Here is a 25398-nt window from a genome sequence, read left to right on the forward strand (position 1 = left end):
TGGTCCGGCCAAGAAGACCCCCGTTCCTGCCAAGCACAGATCAGGCCTGATGGACAGTTCCAAGTTTTGAACCTGCAGGACAGCAGCTGCTGCTGCAATGCTAGTGTGTGTTAAAGCATCGCCTGGCTGTTTCTCCTCTCCCAGCCTGTCTTGGCTCTCTTGCACCCCACTCTCTTCCTTGAATGTGTGTGGGAAGGTCAGGGTACCCCAACCCTTCGCTGGATTTGGCTTCCCTACAGCCTGTCCTGGAAAAGGACATCATGCCAGCGTTGGCCAACAATATTTTGCTTATAGTTGTGGAAAAATGGGACATCTGGAAAGCATGTGGATCCAACAGCATTCCTCAGCTGCAAAAATCCAACTGCTGCATAGTTGGGGGTGGGGGTGCTCCTGGATTCAATAATACTCTTTTTTACCTCAGGGGCTATTGCAGCCTGCGATGTATTACGTATTTGTCCTAGACGCAAATGATTTGTGGAAACTGCAAGCTCATTTGATGGCGATTACTTCCTCCCTAGGAACTTTGACGATAGCTGTCTTGAGAGAGCGCTGAGTGCTGTCTCGGCCTCTCACACCAAACTCTCTATTATTACTAAGAATCCCAGGCTGGGGGCTGGGAATGCGCTGTGACATTTTGTTGTTGGTCCCTGCTTGTTAGCTTCATTCCCGCTACAGTAGTACCTCGGATTAAGAACTTAATTCGTTCCGGAGGTCCGTTCTTAACCTGAAACTGTTCTTAACCTGAAGCACCACTTTAGCTAATTGGGCCTCCTGCTGCTGCTGTGCCGCTGAAGCACAATTTCTGTTCTCATCCTGAAGCAAAGTTCTTAACCCGAGGTAATATTTCTGGGGTAGCCGAGTCTGTAACCTGAAGCGTATGTAACCCGAGGTACCACTCTATTAGCAAAAGCCAAGGGGTTGGAAGCCACCCAAAAGTATGGGAAGGGGTTTATATCCTCTGCGGTCTCTCTCGGTACACAGAAGTATTCAGCGTTGTAAATTAAAAGAAAAAGAACTATTTTAATTAAAAAATGCAGTAACAACAAAATCCTGACAAGGCCACAGAATGCTGGTTGCGGGTGGAGGTTGAGATCTAAATAAATCAGGTCAGGCAGAGGCAGATTGTGTGAGTTCATCAGATAAAGTAGGCAGTGGTGGAAAAATAGAATATTGCCCACCCCACTCCCCAAAAAATGCTAGAGAAAAGAAGGAATTGACCTGCTCAAGTCCCTGACAGCTTGTCGTAAGTATGGAGCAGGGTGGCGTGGGGGAATAAGGTTAGCGAGTTACCTTCTGTGAGGTTTAAAAAAACCCTTCCCAGCTATGCTATACAGGGATGTTTCAGGACAAAGGAAAGACAAAGTACAGTGGTACTCGGGTTAAGTACTTAATTTGTTCCGGAGGTCCGTTCTTAACCTGAAACTGTTCTTAACCTGAAGCACCACTTTAGCTAATGGGGCCTCCCGCTGCCACCGCGCCGCCGGAGCACGATTTCTGTTCTCATCCTGAAGCAAAGTTCTTAACCTGAAGCACTAGTTCTGGGTTAGCGGAGTCTGTAACCTGAAGCGTCTGTAACCCGAGGTACCACTGTACAGTTTTCTCTCCATTTTAATGCTCCAGGAGTCCTGCTTGCTGTAGCAGTGTAAGAAGTTCAGGTGTTTTGGCTGGTACCTGCCACTACATGGCTCAGGAGGGGAAGATTGGGGTAGTTGTGTGTGTGTTTGGGGGCAAGGTGCCCTTTTATCCCCTCCCCGAAGTCTCCACTTCCTTGATCGGAGCTCTCAGGTGGTTGGGGGCACGCTGCACCATTTTGTTGCAGCAGGTCCCATTTCTTCCCTCTTACTCGCTGGCCTGTTCTGCCGGAACATTTCTCCAACTGCTACATAACAACAAAGTCGTGTACAGCACAGCAAAGGGATATTTAGGAACAAACTGGGGGACGCGACAAAACGTTGCCACATATCCCCAGTCTCAGTGAACTTGTACAGCCAGACTGGAAAAGGAGCTTTGTTCTGCTTTGAGGGAATGTCCGCCATTTCAAAATAATAATAATAATAATAATAATAATAAATTTTATTTATATCCCGCCCTCCCCAGCCGAAGCCGGGCTCAGGGCGGCTAACAACAATAAAACAGTACAAAAGTACAGCATAAACAACAGTCTAAAATCATTCGTTATAAAATTAATTAATTCAAGCCACTGGCAACCATTGGGCCAGAGCTCCGCGAAGATTGCCGAGGGAGGGAGTCAGGCTGTGCCGTGGCCAAAGGCCTGGTGGAACAGCTCTGTCTTGCAGGCCCTGCGGAAAGCTGTCAAGTCCCGCAGGGCCCTGGTCTCTTGTGACAGAGTGTTCCACCAGATCGGAGCCACAGCCGAAAAAGCCCTGGCTCTAGTTGAGGCCAGCCTAACTTCTCTGGGGCCTGGGACCTTCAAGATGTTTTTATTCGAAGACCGTAAGTTTCTCTGTGGGGCATACCAGGAGAGGCGGTCCCGTAGGTACGAGGGTCCTAGGCCGTATAGGGCTTTAAAGGTTAAAACCAGCACCTTAAACCTGATTCTGTACTCCACCGGGAGCCAGTGCAGCTGGTATAGCACCGGGTGAATGTGATCTCGCAGCGAAGACCTCGTAAGGAGTCTCGCCGCAGCATTCTGCACTCGCTGGAGTTTCTGGGTCAGTCTCAGGGGCAGCCCCACGTAGAGCGAGTTACAATAATCCAGTCTGGAGGTGACCGTCGCATGGATCACAGTGGCTAGGTCAGGGCGAGAGAGGTAAGGAGCCAACTGCTTAGCTTGGCGGAGATGGAAAAATGCCGCCTTTGTTATAGCTGCAATCTGCGCCTCCATGGAAAGGGAGGTGTCGAAGATTACACCCAAACTCTTAACGGACGGTGCTGGCACTAATTGCGCCCCCGCAAGAGATGGGAGTTGCCCCCCCAATCCCATATCGCCCCGTCCCAGCCACAGGACCTCTGTCTTCGAAGCCCTCAAGGAAGCCCCGGAACAGCAAAACAAGGTTTCGTTTCCAGGTTGGCTGGGCCCCAGAGCAGAAGATTCATTGTTGGGGGCTAAAGATGCACAGCAAGATTTTTTTTGCATGTCCCCACTTGTCGTTCTTAATCGTTCTGATCTATAGAGCACTTTGAGTTTGCAAAGTTGCTTGAAGTCTCTCTCCCCCCCCCCGTTTATTTTCACCCCATCCTCCTTGAAGTGGGTCAGTTTTATTCACACACACACTCACATTTTTATTAATTTTTTAACATATCAGTTCGAACAGTCATACAACATAACTTCTCATCTTATACAATATTTTTAGACTTCCGTCAACACTTCTGATGATTTTATGTTCTTTATCACTTATTATGCATTTCTTAATTTCATATTACCTTTAAGTATCCTTAACTAATAATTCTCCTCATTATCTTTCTTGCAATATTTCAAATAATTCACCTTACAAAACTTCTTGCAAACCTACTAGCGTAATCTGTTCATCACAATTGCTTTTCAAATAGTTCGTAAATTTACTCCAGTCTTCTGAGAATCTCTGGTCCCGCAGGTTTCGAATCCTTCCTGTTAATTTATCTAATTCTGCATAGTCCATCAGTTTCATCCTCCATTCTTCTTTCATTGGTAGTTCTTCTTGCTTGAAGTGGGTCTGTTTCCATGCTTCTTTGGGAGCTGCTAAGCTAGTGTATGATCATAGTATATGAAAATGCCCAAACTGTCATCATAAACAGAGAACAGTGATGTAAGTGCCTGAGGTAATGGGAGTATAGAGCCAGCAGCCTTTTCATTCCTGTTGGTCCTCCACTATCTGGAGTGACTCCCATCTAAACTTTTTTTTTCTTCCCAGCCTTTGAAACCGTGGTTGGTAGCTAAATGCTCTCATCAAGAATCCCTCCTTTTTTAATCCCACACATGTATGCAGATAGCGGTGAATTGTCTCTTGTGTACATAGTGGGGATGTGGCACTCTGCACATCCTTAGAGGCAACACATATGGCGTACCAGCTCTGGCGTTCAAAATAGGCCCGAGAGCTCCACCTTGGCTCAGATTATGTCCTCATTGTATGGCCTTGGGAAAGTCCAGAGAACACTTTCTCTTTCCGGTCTTATTTGGCCACAGGAATAAACAAAAGCTCCACTCTCTTGGCAAAGCATTGGCTTCCGTAACAAAAGGATTGTTGGATTCAGACCGGAGTAGAACTCTTGACATGCAAGTTGCATACATACTATACCAGGGGTCAGCAAACCTTTTTAGCAGGGGGCCGGTCCACTGTCCCTCAGACCTTGTGGGGGGCCGGACTATATTTTGAAAGAAATAAAAATGGACGAATTCCTATGCCCCACAAATAACCCAGAGATGTGTTTTAAATAAAAGCACACATTCTACTCATGTAAAAACACCAAGCAGGCCCCACAAATAACCCAGAGATGCGTTTTAAATAAAAGGACACATTCTACTCATGTAAATACACACTGATTCCTGGACCGTCTGTGGGCTGGATTTAGAAGGCGATTGGGCCAGATCTGGCCCCTGGGCCTTAGTTTGCCTACCCATGTGCTATACCTTTAAAACACACTCAAAATACATTCCCCCCCCCAAAAAAAAGAATTCTGTGAGCTGTAGTTTATTGATGATTGCTAGGAATTGTAAGTCTCTGAGGGGTAAACCATTGTTAGCCAGACTCCAGGCGTGTTTTGCAACTGGCGCAGTTCCAATTTGCAACCGCGCAGAGATCTCTGGATCTGGCGACTGGGGAAAACAAAATGTCACTTAGAGAAAAATCTGAAATACTTTTCTCAAAGCTTGAATTTGTTTTATTTTGGATTGTTTAATGTTTTAATGTGTTGTCAACTGCTTTGAGCTTTCGTCTTTAAAATATAAAATGGTATAGAAATGAGATGATGATGATAATAATAATAATCCACTGCAAAAAGGCGTCTAGACATTCCATTGTGGTGACCATCATATCTAGGTTTAAGGTGCCATTTGGCAATTAGATTATATATCCGAGCTGCAAACACAGGCATAAACGACAATGCCCAGAATTCTTTGAGGGAAAGAATGTGCATTGAATGTGCTTTAAAGGTATAGTATTGCATGCAGCCTAAAACTATAGCAATGTCTTCCAGAGGTGACTTTTTCTTCATCATTATCAGTCTATTGAAGCATCATAAGGTGTAATAACACACTGAACTAGCAACTGACATGGGCTTAGGGTCTGAGGAAAGCTATTTGTCTCTGTGGGCCTGGAACACAGTGTAGACCGTGTGGGGATGGAGGGTTAGGAGAAGCAGGTGCAGCATTGGGCAAATCGGAGAGAAAATCGATGTCCTGCCTGGAGGGGAAAGCACAGGAGAGGTTGGCAGCTTGGCAATAATGGACAGGCAATGTGTCAGGAGGTGACCTGAATCTGGGCGGCTGCGTGACGCAGCGCTGCCCGTTTGAGACAGGAGACAATTTATAGACTTTAAAGAGAGTTGAAAGTGGGGTCACTGCTCTTGCTGGGCTTGGCTCCGCCTTCTTTGGCTTTGAATAAACAATATTTTTCAGAGTTTAAAAGTACACAGAAACCTTCAAGACTTGATTGGTCAGAGGCGACAAGGAAAGAGAAGAATTGCTTCTACTTTCCGGGAAGCAAAACCTCCCTCAAACCACTTTGGACTCTTTTTGAAACTGGGAAGGACCATGGTTCAGATGAAGAGTACATGGTTTGCATGCAGAAAGGCCTAGGTTCAATCCCCGAGCATCTCCAGGTCAAAATGGGATTGTCCCATGTCTGAAATCCTGGAGGGCTGCTGCAATGCTGACAGCAATACTATGCTGGATGGACTAATGACAGCAATAAGGCATATATAAAACCAGATTCCTGTGTTCCATGGGCTTGTCCGCACTGGAGTTTAATGCGGATTTGAAGCTGGCTGGTCTTCCTTTGTGGCATCCACACATCCTCATCCAAATGGTAGCCGCTTCCCTCCCTCCTACTAAATTTAGATTGTCCCAATCCACTGATAATCCAATAAAGGAAGAAAATCCAATATAAAATCACACGTTACCTGACTGCAGACACACTGAAGCGCATTTTCTGTGTTGTTTTTGTTTTTAACATGTGGTGACATTTCGCTGGGTGCTCTACAATTGCAACCCCTCCTGACTTCCATTTTGTTTCCATCAGTCCCTTTTAGCCTGCCTTTTCCCACCCGTTGTTTCTGAAGGACCATTCGTGTTATTTTTAAAACCACTACTATTGTTTTAATTATTTCATAAAATTTATACACCTCTTAATGGTTAAAAAACCCCCAAAAAAATTCAAAATGATTTGCAAAAAGATACAGCCATAAAATTGGGCATGGGGAATTACAAAACACAAGACGTTAAAATACTAAACAGACTGAAATTCACACCATCTTTTCTAAGCATCTGAGTAGCCCTGACTAAACAAGGCACCGAAAATAATACACTGAAGGCACCTGCTTGATATCAATAGGGTGGGAGCTGCAAATTGTAGGTGCTGCCACACTTAAACGACTGGGTTCCTACAAATGTGGGATGCGTATTATGTGACACCCTTTAGTAGTATCAATTCTGCCGATCAAAGGAGTCAAGTTGGGCACATGTGGCGTAAGGTGATCTTGGAAATACACTGGTCAAACGCTGCCAAGGGCTTTAAATGTCAACCGTAACACCTTGAACCTGGCCCAGTAGCAAATCGGCAACCAGTACAGCTCTCTGAGCACAGGTATTATACGCTGACAAGGCCTCACTCCTGTCAGCAGTCGTGTTACACACTAACCGCAGCTTCTGGGTCAAGTGTGAGGGAAGCCCCACATAGAGCACATTGCAATAATTCAGTCTTGAATTAACCAATGTATGAACTACTTTGGCAAGGCTTTCCTCATCTAGGAATGGCCATAGTTGTTGAACCAATTGTGGTTGTTGCTCTAGTGTGTGTGTGTGTTTTTTTTAAAAAGAAACTTGTATAGAACAATAGTATTGAAATTAAAAATAAAATTTGCTCTTGCAGGTAAAAGGAACAGAGGTGGCATTCTTTCATGCAAGCGACTCCAAATCCTTGACTGGCTTGGAGCTTACACCTTTTTAAAAACAACAAAACAACTGCTCTGGTATATTGAAAAACTTGTATTTTAAAAAATACAATAAAAATTTAAAAAAGCATGTGCACACAGGTAAACAAATGTCCATAACAGACCTCAGGTTTCTGGAATTCAAGGAGGGTAATGAAGGAGTAACTGAAGGGAGCCAGCGGCGACGTACCGCACAGATATATCCCATGAAGCACCATCTCAATGTGGTTGGGAAATGTCAAGATAGATATTGGAGGCATTAAACTGAAAGTGCTCATGTGTGGATGAAGGTGCACAAACACACACACAGAAGATGCAGCAACCCGTTAGGATATAATGTGGATATAAACCTAGTCTCTCATCTTCAGTATGCTGCATTTTGCGTGCACGGACCAGGGCTTGTCCCCTGTGGTTAATTTCTAGTGAGAGAGATCCAGGAACTCAAACCTGCCTGGAAGCCATACCTGAAAGCTCTGCCTCATATGAGAGTAAAGAAGAAGAAGCAGCCTGGATAGGCCTTTTTAGTGGTCAGAGAAACAATTCTGTGCATGCTCAGAGACATTATTATTTTGTATGATACATGCCCAGCCCTGTCATTAATTTTGCGCATGTCCAGAGGAAAAAACCATTTCTCTCTGCCTTAGTTGTAGCAGTGGTTTGTGAGTTACGCATATCCCAGTGCCCAACCACCCCAGCATTGAAAATAGATTCTATCTAGGACTATAGGAAGGGTTTTTGTTTAATTTAAGAGGACAGCGGGGAGAGGTTTTGACTCCCAAATGTTCTTTTTTATTCATGTATCTATATGCATTCACTTAATTAGAAAGCCTTGAGGTGTCAGTATTGTGCATTGTAAAGAGAGAACCTTTTCGCTCGTCTGTGTGCAATAAAAGCACGGCGAGGGAGCATGGTGGAATTGTGTCACCATCAGTGCCACCCTGGTTTGGAGCGCAGCAAGATGGTTAAAAGTGTGTGAAAGGGTAAACCGAGTATTTGTTGTGGGGGGCACTGTTCTGGTCGGCACCAGCGCCATGGTAACCCATGGGCCTGCTGAAGGATGCGGGCCTAGGCCTTGCTCTGTGCAACGGTCCCCATGGCAACAAACTCCAGCGATGGGAAGGAGGTTATTCACATCACTTTGCTTTCTAGGCCTGAGTGGAGCTTGGAGGGAGGGGGTACTTTGTAGGACAAATGAGGCCGTTGCCACGGTGACAGGACCGCAATCCAAAAAGGGGGAGGTTGGTTTGACTGCTGAGGGCACAGGCCTTTGGACAGCAGGAAATAATCAGGGTTTTTTTAGTTGGGGGGTGGAGTGGGACCCCTGTGTGTGTTCTATGGGTAGAAAAAACCCACAGCATTTTCTCAGAGATGCATGGCAGGCAACTTGCTACAGGCTGCTGTATGAACCATGGCTGGTCAGTTTTAAACAGAGTTCATGTTTGGAGTTTTCCAGGGGCTCCATTTCCAGAAACATGGGCTATGCAGAGGGCCTTCTTGGTAGCGGCACCCATCTGATGTCAAGGAAATAAACAACTACAGTGGTACCTTGGGTTACATACACTTCGGGTTACAGACAACGCTAACCCAGAAATAGTACCTTGGGTTAAGAACTTTGCTTCTGGATGAGAACAGAAATCGCGCAGCGGCAGCGGGAGGCCCCCTTAGCTGAAGTGGTACCCCAGGTTAAGAACAGTTTCAGGTTAAGAACGGACCTCCAGAACGAATTAAGTTCTTAACCCGAGGTACCACTGTATCTGACATCTGAAGGCAACCCCGCAGAGGGAAGTTTTTAATGTTTGATGTCTTACTGTGATTTAATTTGTTGGAAGCCGCCCAGAGTGGCTGGGGCAACCCAGTCAAATGGGCAGCATATAAGTTATTATTATTACTATTACATTTATTATTATTCCTATCTATTGCACCCTCCCTTCACACTGGCAGAGAGGGAGTTAAAGAGCCATGTTCGCTCCCAGTGTGGACAGCAGCAGAATGGGCTTTGGCTTCTACAGCCTTTTCTTTAGGCACCTCAACCTAGTCCTTCCATTCCTTTGTGTCTTCTACATAGCAGTGAGCAGCTGAGGTGCCTAAAAGGGGAACATTTTGCAGAACTTCTGTTGCTGCTCACACTGGGGGATTTGGGCCTCAGGAGCCCTTTGTCTCCTTTTGAAAGTTGGGTTTCTCACTGATCACAAAAGGAAACCAAACAACATTCCTCCTCCCAGCCAGCCTGTTTTCAGGTCAGATGCCAGAACAGCAAGGGAAAAGGAGAGCTGTTGTGTGTTTTGTTTGTAGGTGAAGGGGCTGTGGGGTTGTGTGTTTTTTTACTATTTGTCTTAGGTGATTAGTCTGATTTTACATTGCCAAAAACTACTGAGAGCGCAGCTGCTTGAGTCTGTCCCCTGATCTGCTCTGTGTTCTGTCCTCCGGACCAGAGGTCTGTACATCTGTGCCCTGTCCAATAAGTTGGTTTTTCCCCAAGGGTGCTATCTTGTAGCTCAAAATGTTTTAACTCAAATTAAGTCAAAGATAGCTTTGTTTTGGTGGGGTCTTTTTACACAATGGCCTTTGATTTTTCCAAGTCACACGGTAACAGGAAGTGCAAAGGAGTCGCGCTCCGTGTTTCAAATGTTATTCTAGCTGTGCAAATTGAGGGGGCTGACCCCAGCTCCACCTTGATTTTGCATGGAATCGTACCCCCAGCCCTTCTTCCAGGCAGCCCGTTGATGGAGAGAGGAAACAGCAGTGGCCTCCCTCCAGCTGGAGCTTCCTGGTCACCAGGGAGCTTACATCCAAAGCCAAGTGGAGTTGAATCAGCCCCTCTGTCCGGAGGTCTTCTTCTGTTTGCACGCAGGGTGAGGAGAATATGTCAGGCAGGCAGCCAGCAGAGGAGATCTTTGCCATGTGTGACCAATCCTCAAGTTTGCACATTGTTGGAATGGGCTGGGGTGATGGGAGCCAGCTCCGCTTGAGCTGCAGGGAATTGCACAGCGGGAAATACTGTGAGACAAACCTTTTGCTAGGGTTTAGTATTCTTGAACGGCTCAGTGAGATATCCCATTTTCTTCCCTTTCTTGCTAGCACTGCTCCACTTTCACCGTTCTTCTGTGTCTAAAGTACGTTTCCCATCACTGTGGAGTGATCTTTCATTTATTTGGGATAAACAGATGGCTATAAGAATGCATGTTAATGTCTGCCCTGTTATTCCCCCCCTTTTTTTTTGGTCTTTTGAGTTGCATCATTCTGCTATGGGAACATAACTTGCATAAGGAATTCTTCATATTTCAACTAGATTTCGAACTAGAATTCCTGCATTGCAGGGGGCTGAACTAGATTGCCCTCAGAGTCCCTTCCAACTTTATGATTCTATGATTTACTAGCCTGCTTTGAATTGTGGTCACACAGAGGACTTGGAGGAGAACTGAGATCTTATTTGTTCCTGAGCAGTGTGAGAGAGTCAGAGGTGGCAACTTGAATAAAATAACATATTGGGGTGCGCAGGTAAGCCCCACCACACATAATCTTATCACAAGATGTGGTGCACACACCCCATTTGAATGGCAATGCCCATCAACTTCGGTGGGACAGCCTCATAACATACTCTATTGGGGGGGGGGGGCGACGCAGATGAAGGGATCTTGGCCTTTAGGAGTTGGTTCTATAGGATACCCTGCTGGTTTTTCCCTTCTTCAAACCCAGGAAAAAATAAAGACCACAGCCCTCTCCTAAGCCTTCCTCAATTTGCAGATAACTCAGGAGAGAAGATTCTGTGCTGGGCATTGAGGAGGAGGGGAGTTAACGGAGGAGGAGAGACAGTTGCCATTGGCAACTAGATGTGTGGAATCCTGATGCCCACAACATTGCTTTTCACTTGTGTGACTCACATATACACAAACCATTACCTGAGTGGTTGTGATGTTCCTGTGCATTCACAGGCTAGCAAAGAGCGCATGCCAGACACAGAGTGTTGAAACTGGGGCAGCTGCAGTGAGGGAAGCGAGGAGTTGGATTGCCGGAGAGGAAATCCTCACACGCAAAGGAACAGCGGGAGGGGTTCTGTGTTGTGAGCAGAAATGAGCGAAAGATGATACGCTGGGTAGCCAAATAGGAAGAGGGCCGAGGAGACAATCCATCTTAAGGACAATGGACCAAATAGGGTGGCTACAGGAAGGTCATGGAGGCCTTAGAGGTGGAAAGGAAACTGAATGCCCCTTGTTGTTTTAACTAACCACACCTTTTGTTCAAATGAACTGACAACACAAATGCCAACTAAGGAGGGGAAAGGCCACTGGGAAACCATGCAAGTTACTTTTGAGTTGGGGAAAACATTGGGGGCAAGCTTGCTGTCCTCACACACCCTTTCTGTATTCTCTCTTTTTCCTCCAGAGGTGGTCATCAAGGTCCAGGTGTACGAGAACGGCGACCTGTCCCCACTGCCTCAGGCAGCCGTGGAAGTGTATGGCAACCAGACATCTCTGGCTTCAGGCGCCACCGACCATGAGGGTGTCAGCATGCTTCCCATCAGCTACCGCCTGGGCACCTGGGTCATCGTCACAGCCTCCAAGCGTGGTTTTGTTACAAACTCTGTTCCTTGGCGCGTCAACAAGCTGCCACGTGAGTTGCGGTGCCCAGTGGCTAGGAGAGAGTCTGGGTGGCTAGAAGACCACTGATTTTTTTGGGGGGGGCCCTGTCAGTGCATGATGGGCACTTCATGGGTGGGGGCGGGTGGGAGGGTCACAAAGGATGCAAACTTTTATCAGCTTTCATCAACGTAACTTCTGTTCTGTAGGAATAAAGGAATATGAGTTGCTTTGGTAGGTAGAATGAGGTCACTCCTTCTTCCTCGCTGGAATGGTGGTGCTTCTCAGTATTTTACAGAAGAGTCATTTCACTTGGATGATGGCACGAACCCAGCATCTCAGTGTCGCATGGCTAGATTGCACTCAGTATGTACGACTCTCATATCATAGTGTATGTTCAGTACACAAGAACATTTACAAGAGCACTGCTGGATCTAACCAAAGGTTAATCTCAGTGCTGGAAATTCACCAGGCGTGTTGTGTGACTGGGGCGGGTCCAGTTCTGACCACGTGGAGATCTCTGGATGCTAGGTTGGTGACTGACATCTCCATCAGGCTGGCCCTTCCAGCTTTCTTATGCAGGCCAGCAGAAGAGCTTATTTATTGCATGTGTAAAGGTAAAGGGACCCCTGACCATTAGGTCCAGTTGTGGCCAACTCTGGGGTTGCGGCGCTCATCTGGCTTTATTGGCTGAGGGAGCCGGCGTACAGTTTCCAGGTCATGTGGCCAGCATGACAAAGCCGCTTCTGGCCAACCAGAGCAGTGCACGGAAATGCCTTTTACCTTCCCACTGGAGAGGTACCTATTTATCTACTTGCACTTTGACGTGCTTTTGAACTGCTAGGTTGGCAGGAGCAGGGACCAAGCAACGGGAGCTCACCCCGTCACAGGGATTCGAACCGCCGACCTTCTAATCGGCAAGTCCTAGGCTCTGTGGTTTAACCCACAGCGCCACCCGCGTCCCTAGATTGCATGTATAGATCACTTTTTTCTCCATGTACTTGGTTCACCCCCCCATCAGTTAATTCCTACAACGACCCTGTGTGTTAGGTTAAGAGGCTGTGACTAACTCCAAGGTCACCCATTAAGCTTCATGACTGAGTGGGGATTTGAACCCTGATCTCCCAGACCAACAGTTTAATCACTACACAACATTTCCTTCCTAGTGTACTTCTGCTATGAGGCAGCTTATTTCGGGGGGGGGGGAGATATAATTTATAGTGAAATAATTCAGCCATTTGGGGTGTGCAGAATAAGATGGGGAGCTCTCACCCCCTTGCAAATGAAGCAAAGCACACGCATTATGTGTGAACCCTTAGTGTGCACTGGCAAAGACTAACTGGCGCTGGTAATAAGGTCACCTCATTGACCCACCCTGGGGGTTGGAAGCGAAAGTCACAGCTGGCGTATAACACTATCAATAAATTCTGCCTGTAGGCAGGAAATAGGAGGCAACCAACACACACATGCATAAAAATATAGATGTGTTTACATACCTTTTTGGACACAGGAGAAGGGCAGAACAGGAATTTGAATTAAAGTGCATGTACACTGTTTCGGAAGCAGGTTGGATTAGCTTCCAGTTCACATATCTCAGTCCCTCCAAGCGTCCTTATTTTCCAGGGACAGTCCCGGATTTACAGAAGTCGTCCTGGTTTCTGATTTGATCCCGGAATGTCCTGCTTTTCCTTAGGACACCCCTATTTTCCTCAGAGAAATGTTGGAGGGTATGAAGTTATGTGATCCCCGAGCCAAGGAGATAAGTAACACTACAACCTTTAGTGTTTAGATGTCTGAAGGCATCCCTGTATAGGGAATTATTTTTTTTAAATGTTTAATGTTTTATTATGTTTTTATATGGGATGTGGGTGGTGCTGTGGTCTAAACCACTGAGCCTCTTGGGCTTGCCGATCAGAAGGTTGGCAGTTTGATTCGCTGCGACGGGGCGAGCTCCTGTTGTTCGGTCCCTGCTCCTGCTAACCTAGCAGTTCGAAAGCACGTCAAAGTGCAAGTAGATAAATAGGTATCGCTCCGGTGGGAAGCTAAACAGTGTTTCTTTGCGCTCCTCTGGTTCACCAGAAGCGGCTTAGTAATGCTGGCCACATGACCCGGAAAAACTGTCTGCGGATAAACGTCCCCTCCCTCGGCCAGTAAAGCGAGATGAGTGTTGCAACCCGAGTCGTTCGCGACTGGACTTAACTGTCAGGGGTCCTTCACCTTTATGTTTTTATATATGTTGGAAGCCGCCCAGAGTGGCAGAAGAAACCCAGGTTTAGAAAGAGCCTAATAGTACCTATCATAAGTCAAGATGTTATATCTTAATCACTGGTGTTAGACTGTCACCTACATGCTCACAGTTGTTGTCCTTTCTTTAGGCAGGTCCTGTCTTTAGACAGAGCAAGCTGGAGGGTTGCAGCAGCTGGTCCTCTGGCCACTCCCATCCTCCTGAGCCAGTGCGGTGTAGTGGTTAAGAGCGGTAGACTCGTAATCTGGTGAACCGGGTTCGCTTCCCCACTCCTCCACATGCAGCTGCTGGGTGACCTTGGGCTAGTCACACTTCTTTGAAGTCTCTCAGTCCCACTCCCCTCACAGAGTGTTTGTTGTGGGGGAGGAAGGGAAAGGAGAATGTTAGCCGCTTTGAGACTCCGTAGGGTAGTGATAAAGTGGAATATCAAATCCAAACTCTTCTCTTCGCCTGAGATTCCACTCGGGTGGCAGTGATTCATCCTTGTGGCCGGTCTGAGCTGCCTCACCGAGTTGCTTTCTCCTGATGCGTCACTTATAGTATGGTTAGGAATGGCTGTGACTGAGCGGGCAGGCAGAGGGGGAGCCAGCCAAGGCCATGCGCCCCAGCAGACATTGCACTCGCACACATGTTGTGGTGATGCTGCACTGCAGCGTTTGTTTGCACAGGTAACAAGCAATGCCAGGTGGAGCGGTGAGTAAGGTCAGAGCTTGGGTCCCACGTGGGACGTGCCCTGCGTCTCCTAAGCTAGCCTGCTGCCCTTAGGTGTTGTGGTGGTGGATCCTGTCCTGTCCCCCGCATTGGAGTAAGACTCTAGCGTCAGTGCAGCTGGCTTCTGCATTTGGAATAGCAGCAATCCTTTAATACAGGCAGCAAAATGCCTTTAGCTGGCCCTGCTATGAGCATGATAGGCAATCTCCCTGCAGCCACTGTGTCATTGTTGCACAAAGGTTTTGTGGCGCATATTTCAAGTTTAGTCCCCCCCCCCAATTTTTTTAATTGGTTTTTCAAAAAAAATTCAAACAAACAAACAAACATAAATCTCCACTATATTTAAATCAAACTTAATAACATTGTAAATGACTTCCTCGTATCTCCCTAGTTGAATTTCAGTGTATATCATTTTAATGGTTTTCCAACACCAATATTCTTTATAAAATTAACTTATTCACTTAACATCTTTCTTTCTTTTCAATTCAGCATTACAACATGTTTATTCATAGAATCATAGAATCATAGAGTTGGAAGAGACCACAAGGGCCATCGAGTCCAACCCCCTGCCAAGCAGGAAACACCATCAGAGCACTCCTGACATATGGTTGTCAAGCCTCTGCTTAAAGACCTCCAAAGAAGGAGACTCCACCACACTCCTTGGCAGCAAATTCCACTGTCAAACAGCTCTTACTGTCAGGAAGTTCTTCCTAATGTTTAGGTGGAATCTTTTTTCTTGTAGTTTGGATCCATTGCTCCGTGTCCGCTTCTCTGGAGCAGCAGAAAACAACCTTTCTCCCTCCTCTATGTGACATCCTTTTATATATTTGAACATGGCTATCATATCACCCCTTAACCTCCTCTTCTCCAGGCTAAACATGCCTAGCTCCCTTAGCCGTTCCTCATAAGGCATCGTTTCCAGGCCTTTGACCATTTTGATTGCCCTCCTCTGGACACGTTCCAGTTTGTCAGTGTCCTTCTTGAACTGTGGTGCCCAGAACTGGACACAGTACTCCAGGTGAGGTCTGACCAGAGCAGAATACAGTGGCACTATTACTTCCCTTGATCTAGATGCCATACTCCTATTGATGCAGCCCAGAATTGCATTGGCTTTTTTAGCTGCCGCGTCACACTGTTGGCTCATGTCAAGTTTGTGGTCAACCAAGACTCCTAGATCCTTTTCACATGTACTGCTCTCAAGCCAGGTGTCCCCCATCTTGTATTTGTGCCTCTCATTTTTTTTGCCCAAGTGCAATACTTTACATTTCTCCCTGTTAAAATTCATCTTGTTTGTTTTGGCCCAGTTCTCTAATCTGTCAAGGTCGTTTTGAAGTGTGATCCTGTCCTCTGGGGTGTTAGCCACCCCTCCCAATTTGGTGTCATCTGCAAATTTGATCAGGATGCCCTTGAGTCCATCATCCAAGTCGTTGATAAAGATGTTGAATAAGACCGGGCCGAAGACAGAACCCTGTGGCACCCCACTAGTCACTCTTCTCCAGGATGAAGAGGAACCATTGATGAGCACCCTTTGGGTTCGGTCAGTCAGCCAGTTACAAATCCACTGAGTGGTAGCATAGTCATCATATTTCAAGTTTTTAACCAGAGGGTCAACCTCCTAGAGATTTCTTTTCTTTCTTTTATTTAATGTTTTGGGGCACTTGGCAGAGGCTTATTCTCCAAGCAGAAAGCGAGGAGGAAGATTCAGGTGTTCACTTACACGAGGGAACACCAGAGCCTTCCCTCCTCCTTTTTTCTTTTTTTCATTTGATGTTCTTTCCCGACCATCGTTTTTCATTCTCCCCAGGGTTCTAGTTCCTGTTGCTCATCAACATACCGTGCCAGAGATGCCGACCGTGATTCAGGGAATATTTCAGGGAAGCAATTCATATTGCTCAAGCCACATGCCAAAGGGGATTGCAGCTCCCAGCCCTCTCAGAAACCACTAGCCAGTCAGTCCTGTGAAAATTCCTTCTTGCCATCAAATTTGGAAACTTTAAGTAAACATCCACTCATGAGTTTATAGGCCAAACCTCTTACTGGCCTCTAACATCTTTAAAACTAGATATTTATGTACTGTATTTTTGCTCTACAGGACACACTTTTTCCCCTCCAAAAATGAAGGGGAAATGTGTGTGCGTCCTATGGAGCGAATGCAGGCTTTCGCTGAAGCCTGGAGAGCGAGGGGGTCAGTGTGCACCAACCCCTCTCATTCTCCAGGCTTCAGGAAGCTATTTGCAAGCCTTCGGAGTGCGGCGGGAGTTCCTGCTGGGCTCTAAAGGCTTGCGGATAGTAGCCTGCAGCCCGAAGCCCGGGGAGCGCAGTGGCAACTCCCGCTGCACACCCCGGGCTTCGGGCAGCTATCCACAAGCCTTCTAAGCGCGGCGGGAGTTCCCGCGGGGGTCTGAAGGCTTGCAGATAGCAGCCTGCAGCCCGAAGCCTGGGGAGCGCAGTGCCAACTTCCGCTGCGCTCTCCGGGCTTCAGGCAGCTATCAGCAAACCTTTGGAGCGCTCCCCCAGCCCGCAAGCTTCGGGAGCGGCGGCAAGGCTGCGCGCAACCTTACCGCCACTCCCGGACCTGTTCTGTTGGGAGCCGCCCAGAGTGGCTGAGGAAACCCAGCCAGATGGGTGGGGTATAAATAATAAATTATTATTATTATAGCAACCCTTCAGAGTTCTGTGGGGGTGGGTGGGAATACACATACTTATTTTACATGTAGGAAATACGAGGTTCATGGTATTATAATTAGTAAGCCATAAGTGTTATTTTCCCCCTGGTTTATTGCTTCATCAACATTTTTTTTTTTAAAAATAATTTAGTTCAAAATAGTTTTCTACAGCTCAGAATGAACAGTGTAAAATTATGATGCCAGAAAAATCTATTTTTTAATTGTTGCTATACGTTTTGCTTCTGAACTGCTTCCCCACACACACCTTAAAATTTCAAAACTGTTTGCACCAGACCAGCTTTCTTGGATCCAGTTTTCATGCAAGCTACTCCCTCCTCTCACCATCTTATATAGGCTAACAACAAACTTGCTCTCAGAATTGCAGAGCCTTATGTATCCAAAATGGTACTATCCATGCACCGCCCCACAGGAAGGCATTAACAGGGCTCGCAGGAAACCCTCGTGGGATTGGCAGAAGTACGGGAAACTCCAAATCAGGCTGTTGACAACTGCATCCTCAGTGACCGCAGAGCAATGACTGATGGTTGAAGTGGGAGGGGGGGGGAAACCCAGGAGGGTGGAGTATGGAGTGGGATAGTTTATCCTGGAAAAAGACACAGCAAGCTGAATCGGAGCACTCTTCGCTGCAGGATTTTGTGGAAGATCCCACATCTTCAAACTCCTGTGTCTCAGATTGTGTGTGAGTCGTAAATTGGGATACGTTGGGGTTCCAAGAAGCCATGTTAGGGACCACTTAGGTCTGTCTCCCCTGGAGAGTGATGAAATCGGAGTTATTTCAGAGTTATTTCTACTTCTCATATTTTAGGGTTGAACTCTCAGATTGAAACAGATTGTAAGGCTGAGCCTAGGCTCAAATTATGCTCTAGCTGCCATCCTTTGTGAGAAAGGGAGAGGGCGGGCTGTGGCAAGCCTTGCCAGATGTGCCTGACAGAGCCATCTGTCTAGCACCCTCCATGTTTTCCTCGGTTTTGGCCATTTGTCTTGGCTCTGGAGGCCTTGGCTGCTCCAGGATGCAGTTGTGGGAACACTTGTTAGAGCTGGTTGACAGATTTATTGAAGATGAACACGTTGAAATTCTGCCTTCTAGGAATCTAAAAAAACAAGGAAACTCGATTTCCATGAAGTCTACCATCCAACTTGTCATAGAATTGTAGAGTTGGAAGGGACCACGAGGGTCATCTAGTCCAACCCCCTGCAGTGCAGGAAACTTTCGCCCAACATGGGTCTTGAACCCACAAGCCTGAGAGTAAGTCTTGTGCTCTAGTAAAGGTAAAGGGACCCTGACCATTAGGTCCAGTCGTGGCCGACTCTGGGGTTGCAGCGCTCATCTCGCTTTATTGGCCGAGGGAGCCGGCGTACAGCGTCCGGGTCATGTGGCCAGCATGACTAAGCCGCTTCTGGCGAACCAGAGCAGCGCACGGAAACACCGTTTACCTTCCCGCTGGAGCGGTACCTATTTATCTACTTGCACTTTGATGTGCTTTCGAACTGCTAGGTTGGCAGGAGCTGGGACTGAGCAACGGGTGCTCACCCCGTTGTGGGGATTCGAACTGCCAACCTTCTGATCGCAAAGTCCTAGGCTCTGTGGTTTAACCCACAGCGCCACCCGCATCCCCTTGTGCTCTACTGAGCTGGTAAATGTATCTCTCCCTCCCTGATCACTGCTACTTGACCCACAGTAAAAGCCATGAAAACTGTGAATAATATAATAATATTTACTTTAGTTCAGATCCTATTCCTGCAACTGTGTTGTTGTTTTTTAAATACAAAAATCAAGCTTTCTAAAATTGCCGTGCTATAAGGCTGAATGAACCACATAGACTTAAAAAGTTTTTACTCTGCTTTGTTATGTGGACTTGCAAATTTACTCTTCACTTGCAAAGAGATTCAGTTCAATCTAACAGCTTCAGTGGTTGTTAGCAATAATTTCCAGAGGATAAGAGGACTTTCTCCTGCCCAAAGGGCTTAACAATCTTGTAATTCAACACAGGGGAAACCACAGAGGAATGGCTGGGAAATCCAGACAGAATGAATGGGAAGAGCATGTGTTTATATATCAATTACATGTGGTTATGATTAGTTACAGCACAGTATTGCATCTAGAAAAGGTGGGTTTTGAGAAAGGATTTGAAGGAAGAAAAGCTGGGATTGCAGAGATGCTCTGGGAGGCTCTTCCAGACATAAGGGGCAGCAAGGAAGAAAGGGAGAGAATCAGGAGCTGGATGAGCAAAGATCACAGGTAGGGTGGGATGCATTGAAATGTAAGAGCAAAGAGATAAGAGGTGGGGGCAAAGCCACGGGGGGTGGGGGCTTTGAATAAAGAGCCTGCACTGGGGCCAGAAACAGCAAGGCAGCCAAGTGTAGGGGTATAAGGTGGGATGTGGGACGCAGGTGGTGCTGTGGTCCAAACCACTGAGCCTCTTGGGCTTGCCGATCAGAAGGTCGGTGGTTCAAATCCCTGTGACGGATGCCTGTGCAAAAATCTTTTTGTCCATCTGCAAGAAACTTGCAACTGTGGCGCAGGCCCTCCTTCCCCAATATATTCCACCCACGTCATAACGACAAACGAAAGCTGTTGGGATGCTGCACTTGCAAACAGCCACTGGGAAGAGGCAGATTGCTTGGATAACATGGTGCCCAGGGATGGGGCAGTGGTGGCACTGTGGTCTAAACCACTGAGCCTCTTGGGCTTGCTGATCGGAAGGTCAGCAGTTCGAATCCCCGTGATGGGGTGAGCTCTTGTTGCTCTTTCCCAGCTCCTGCCAGCCTAGCAGTTCAAAAGCATGCCAGTGCAAGTAGATAAATAGGTACCACTCCGGCAGGAAGGTAAATGGTGTTTCCGTGCGCTCTGGTTTCCGTCACAGCGTCCCGTTGCAGTTTAGTCTTGCTTGGCCGCATGACCCGGAAAGCTGTCTGTGGACAAACGCTGGCTCCCTCGGCCTGAAAGCGAGATGATCACCGCAACCCCATAGTCGCATTTGACTGGACTTAACCGTCCAGGGGTCCTTTACCATGTGGTCAGAGCAGCAAGAGGGGTGAATTGTTTTGGCCCCAGAACACTCGGTAAAGGTGAAGGGGACCAAGGTAAGATAATGCAAGGAAATTGGAGTAGCCAGGTGAGAGATGACTAGGGGGTGAACCGGGATGGAGAGAGACAGATACATTTTCCCCAATGTTGTAAAGGAGGAAGAGGCAGAGCATGGCAATAGACTGAATAAGGAGAGAGAGAGAGAGAGAGAGAGAGAGAGGAGGATTTGTATCTATCCAATGAGGTGAGCGGTGATGCTGTCCGTGGCTAAGGAGAGTGTACAAGGAACACTTTAGAGGAAAGATGAGAAGTCTTGTCTTGAGCATATGAAATTACGACCAAGTATTTGAGTGGAAGGGATGCGGTGGTGCTGTGGGTTAACTTGCCGATCAGAAGGTCGACCGTTTCGAATCCCTGGGACGGGGTGAGCTCCTGTTGCTCGGTCCCAGCTCCTGCCAACCTTGCAGTTTGAAAGCACATCAAAGTGCAAGTAGATAAATAGGTACCGCTCTGGCGGGAAGGTAAATGGCGTTTCCGTGCGCTGCTCTGGTTTGGTAGGAGTGGCTTAGTCATGCTGGCCACATGACCTGGAAGCTATACTCTGGCTCCCTCGGCCAATAAAGCGAGATGAGTGCCGCAACCCCAGAGTCGGTCACGACTGGACCTAATGGCCAGGGGTCCCCTTTACCCTTTACCTATTCAAGTGGAAAGATTCGCTAGGATAGCGTAAGCAGCTGGAGTTGGAGGTGAGGGAGACCGTTCTGGTCTAGAAAGAAAGTGCTGGGTTTCCTCACTGTACAAGTCAGAGGCAGGGAACCTGTGGTCCCCCAGCTCTTGTTGCACTCTGACTCCCCTCAGCCCCAACCAGCATGGCCTGTGGACAGACATGATGGGAGTTGTAGTCCAGCTACGGTTTCCCCACCCCCAGTCTTGATGGTACCAAAAACCGTGGGATTTAATGAGGTCATCCAGAGACAGTGTGTGGGGGAAAAAAGAATAGCAGAGGTCCAAGAATAAGAGCCCCGAAAGACCCCAGTGGAGAAGGGGAAAGTGGAGGAAAAGCTTCCCCTTGTGGAAACATAAAAGGAGCATCTAGGTAGGAAGAGAACCATGGTTAAGAGATGAGGGGTACCTTATACATGCCTTCCCCCTCCTCCTCCTCCTCCTGCTCCTGTTCCTTCTCTTCCTCTCCACCTTCCGTTTCTCAGTTCTCTTTTGTGGGGCAGCGTTATATCTGCACTGAGGTTATTCACAGCATGTTTAGATTTAATCAGGGTTTGCAAATCCATCTTTAAATTATGGTCTGGAGATGAGCAGATTTTGCAGCTGCGCTGACTCATGATGGAATTGCTATCTTGGGATAGGATAATCAGAAATCATTGTGTATACTACCAGTATTCCCACACCACCATTAGTATTTCCATTAAACTCCCCACCCCACTTTATGATGGACCAGTACTAATAATAAATTAGCGGGGGGGGGGGGGGAGGAAGAGCAAGCAAACTCCTCTAATGAGTGGTTCGTAAGAGAGAACAAGCAAAATGGCTCAGTTCAGACATCACACCAAGCCTTGATTAATGATGCTAAATAATGGTTTGATGTGATGTCTGAATAGTTTGTGTTTGGCTAGCAAATCACAAATGGAGACCATCTTCTAGAATGGGTTTGGAAACAATGGTTTGTGTTAACTGTAAATCACCATGAAAGGCAGGATGCTGATTTAACTAAGGGCTCATCAAAACTTTCCCTTGCCCCACTGCTTTCCCCCAGGGAAACCCAATCTTAACTTTTGAATTGGAGCAAATATCAATTGGGTTTTCTCTGGATTGACGTTTTCTCTAATTTGCCACTAAATACAGTAGAACCTCTACTTACAGACATAATCAGTTCCGGAGGTCTGTCCGTAAGTCGATCCAGGTCGCTGGTAGAAGCGCCATTGTGTGCAGGCACATTTGGCGGCAGCGCGCTTCTGCGCACGTGCAGATGGTGGCAGCCACTTCTGCGCATGTGCAAATTGTGGCAAACCCAGTATTTACTTCCGGGTTTGCCATGGTCGCAACTTGGAGGCGGTCGTAAGTAGAGGTTCTACTGTAGTGGGTTTTCCTGGGGAAAGCAAGGGCAAAACCATTCAGACTCTTGTCAAGTGGAAGTGTAGACGAGCCCTCGGGTTTGGTGTGATGTTTAAATTAATAAACAATACCTATGACTAGTACTTTGGAAGCTATTCTGCCTTGAGAGTGGAGTATTGACAGACAACCGAGGAAGAAAAACAGTTCTAAACTGTGGTTTGCCAGTTGTACACCTGGAAGCTCAAGTGTTTGAGTTCGAAACTAGGATTAGTGCAAGCCATAGACTGGTGTGATGTTTGGGCTGAGTCTTTGCAAACGATCACATCAGAGAGGAGCACATCCAATTTTTTCTTTCCATTTCTTTTTCTGCACCTCCTGCCACCCTGCAACAGAACTCTTTCTAGGGGCTTTTACCCCCAAGACAGACTACCGTATTTTTCACTCTATAGGACACACTTTTTCCCCTCCAAAAATTAAGGGGAAATGTGTGTACGTCTTATGGAGCGAATGCAGGCTCCTTGGCTTCAGTGATAGCAACGCGAAGCCTCTGAAGCGCAGGGGGAGCGCTCCCTCCGCGCTCCGGAGGCTTCGCGTTGCTTTCGCTGAAGCCTGGAAAATGAGAGGGGTCAGTGCGCACTGACCCCTCTCGCTCTCCAGGCTTCAGGGATAGACTCTCCTGACTTCAGCAAAAGGAACCTGAAGCCTCCGGAGCGCAGCGGGAGGTCCCGCGGTGCTCTGGAGGCTTCGGGTTGCTTTCGATAAGCCAGGAAAGCAAGACTCCCGGCTTCAGCAGAGAGAGAGAGCTGCGCAGCGCCCCTTCAGCGAAGCGGGAGGAGAAATGGAAGGGGCTCCATTTCTCCTGCCGCTTCGCTGAAGGGGCACTGAGCAGAGAGGGGGAGAATTTATTTTTCTTGTTCTCCGCCTCTAAAACAAGGTGCGTCCTATGGTCAGGTTCGTCCTATAGAGCGAAAAATACGGCACTTCATGAAGTTATCAGGAAACTTGCTGCTAGGCACAGAAAGACTTTGAGTAAGTCTGATTCTTTTTCTCTCTCTTCCTTCCCACAATTTCCCTTTGCAGTCTATGCCTCCGTCAGCCTCTATCTGCTCCCCGAGCGCCCTGCAACACTCATCCTCTATGATGACCTGGTACAGATCCTCCTCGGCTCTCCAGGTAAGTCCTCCGTTCCATTTGCCAGAAAGTGAAGGGCATGTGGCCGGCACCCGGGGAGCCAGCTTGGCTGTCTGGGGATTGGGGATCCCACACAATTGCTAGTGCTATCTTCTGGGCTGCAGGGGATGCTGGCCCTGTTTAAGATTGCAGAGCACATTGCTGCCCTCTGTTCACACTACTAGGAAGTAAGTGGTGGTCAGGGGAGACGAAGGGAAACATTGGCTTGCTCTGTGCAAGCTCTGCATCTCCTCCAAGGCCTCTGGCAGTCTGTGCCTGCAGGGGGAGGCAGTCATCAGCACCATGCCAGTTCGCAGAGGGCATTTGGGAGAGACGTCTGCAGTTCAAGGGACTTTTTGAGCTGGGCTGGATGATGGGAGGAGGGAAGTAGAAAGGTCAGTGTTCTGGGCCTTTGCTAGAACTGTATAAGCCAGGGATGTCCAACAGGTCAATCATGATCTACTGGTCGATCCCTGGGAGGTTTTGGTAGATCGCTGTAGATCGCTGGCTCCTCCATCCAGCCCCATCCTCTAGATCGCTAGTGCGGAAGTTGGAGTTTTTGCAGCAAGGCTGACTGTCTCATTTGCCATCTCTTGGTGGGGACTTTTTATAACTTACTTGACCTAATCCCCAAGCTTAAGAACTGAACCCCCCCCCAAAAAAAATGGGACGTGCTTGTACTTCCCTAATAAAAGCTCAACAGCTTTGACCTGAACCCTTTAAAAAAAATGGGACGTTCCTCCCCGAAAAAAGCTCAACAACAAAGACCTGAAACCCCGCCCCCCAAAATGTGAGGTTCTTCCCTTTAAAAAAGCCCAACAACTTTGACCTGAACCCCCCCAAAAAGGGGTAGATCACTGCCAGATTTTAATTGTGTGAGTAGACCGCAGTCTCTTGGAAGTTGGACGTCCCTGGTATAAGCGAGTGAGCTGAGGAGGTGACCCTGGGTCGGGTGTGAGCTGGTCAGGAGTCTGTGGGCTTGAGATGGGTTGCTGTGCTGTGAAGTGGTGGGTGAGAGAATTAGGGTGGGGGGTGCTCTAGGTCCCTGGAGGGAGATGGCCAGTGGCCTCTGCTCTGATCTAATGGGCTCGATAAGAGAGATGCCTCCATAAACTTGCCAAATGAGGCAAGTCATTCTCATATTGCTCACCTTCCATAATTTCTTGCCTTCCTGTTATCCATGAGGAGGAGCCGAGCATGGTTTGCTCAGCATACTGAATCCTCTTATCAAGGGCTAAATTCCAAGGGCTAAATACGTTTTAAAAAGGTGAATTAGTCAATATAAACTCACAAAAACTGGCATATATACAGAGCAACGCAACAGGATTCAAATTCCACGTGTTGTCATGAATTTGAGCAGCCCTATGCTATACAGTGGGACGCGGGTGGCGCTGTGGGTTAAACCACAGAGCCTAGGACTTGCCAATCAGAAGGTTGGCAGTTTGAATCCCCGCAACGGGGTGAGCTCCCGTTGCTCGGTCCCTGCTCCTGCCAACCTAGCAGTTTGAAAGCACATCAAAGTGCAAGTAGATAAACAGGTACCGCTCTGGTGGGAAGGTACACGGCGTTTCCGTGCACTGCTCTGGTTCGCCAGAAGCAGCTTAGTCATGCTGGCCACATGACCCGGAAGCTGTACGCCGGCTCCCTCGGCGAATAAAGCGAGATGAGCGCTGCAACCCCAGAGTCGGCCACGACTGGACCTAATGGTCAGGGGTCCCTTTACCTTTATGCTGTACAGTGGTACCTTGGGTTACATACACTTCAGGTTACAGACGCTTCAGGGTACAGACTCTGCTAACCCAGAAATATTACCTTGGGACTTGG

General features: G+C 47.5%; 1 protein-coding gene across 6 annotated transcripts in view; it reads left to right on the forward strand.

Annotated features, from left to right (window-relative positions):
- The window catches only part of FAM171A2 (family with sequence similarity 171 member A2), a 43993-nt gene that overhangs the window by 6863 nt on the left and 11732 nt on the right, over positions 1-25398 (forward strand). For 2 of the 6 annotated variants that reach the window (XM_080976636.1, XM_080976638.1), the window contains exons 2-3: positions 11470-11697; positions 23485-23577. In XM_080976636.1, the coding sequence (XP_080832762.1) occupies positions 11470-11697; positions 23485-23577 (321 nt within the window). Of the gene's footprint in view, positions 1-8106; positions 8210-8369; positions 8502-9409; positions 9939-11100; positions 11273-11469; positions 11698-23484; positions 23578-25398 lie in introns of those variants that run through there. The other 4 variants (XM_080976637.1, XM_080976640.1, XM_080976641.1 and 1 more) reach the window with 4 other exon arrangements.

Source organism: Podarcis pityusensis (assembly GCF_964106645.2).
Source record: "Podarcis pityusensis genome assembly, chromosome: 13".
NCBI lineage: Eukaryota > Metazoa > Chordata > Lepidosauria > Squamata > Lacertidae > Podarcis > Podarcis pityusensis.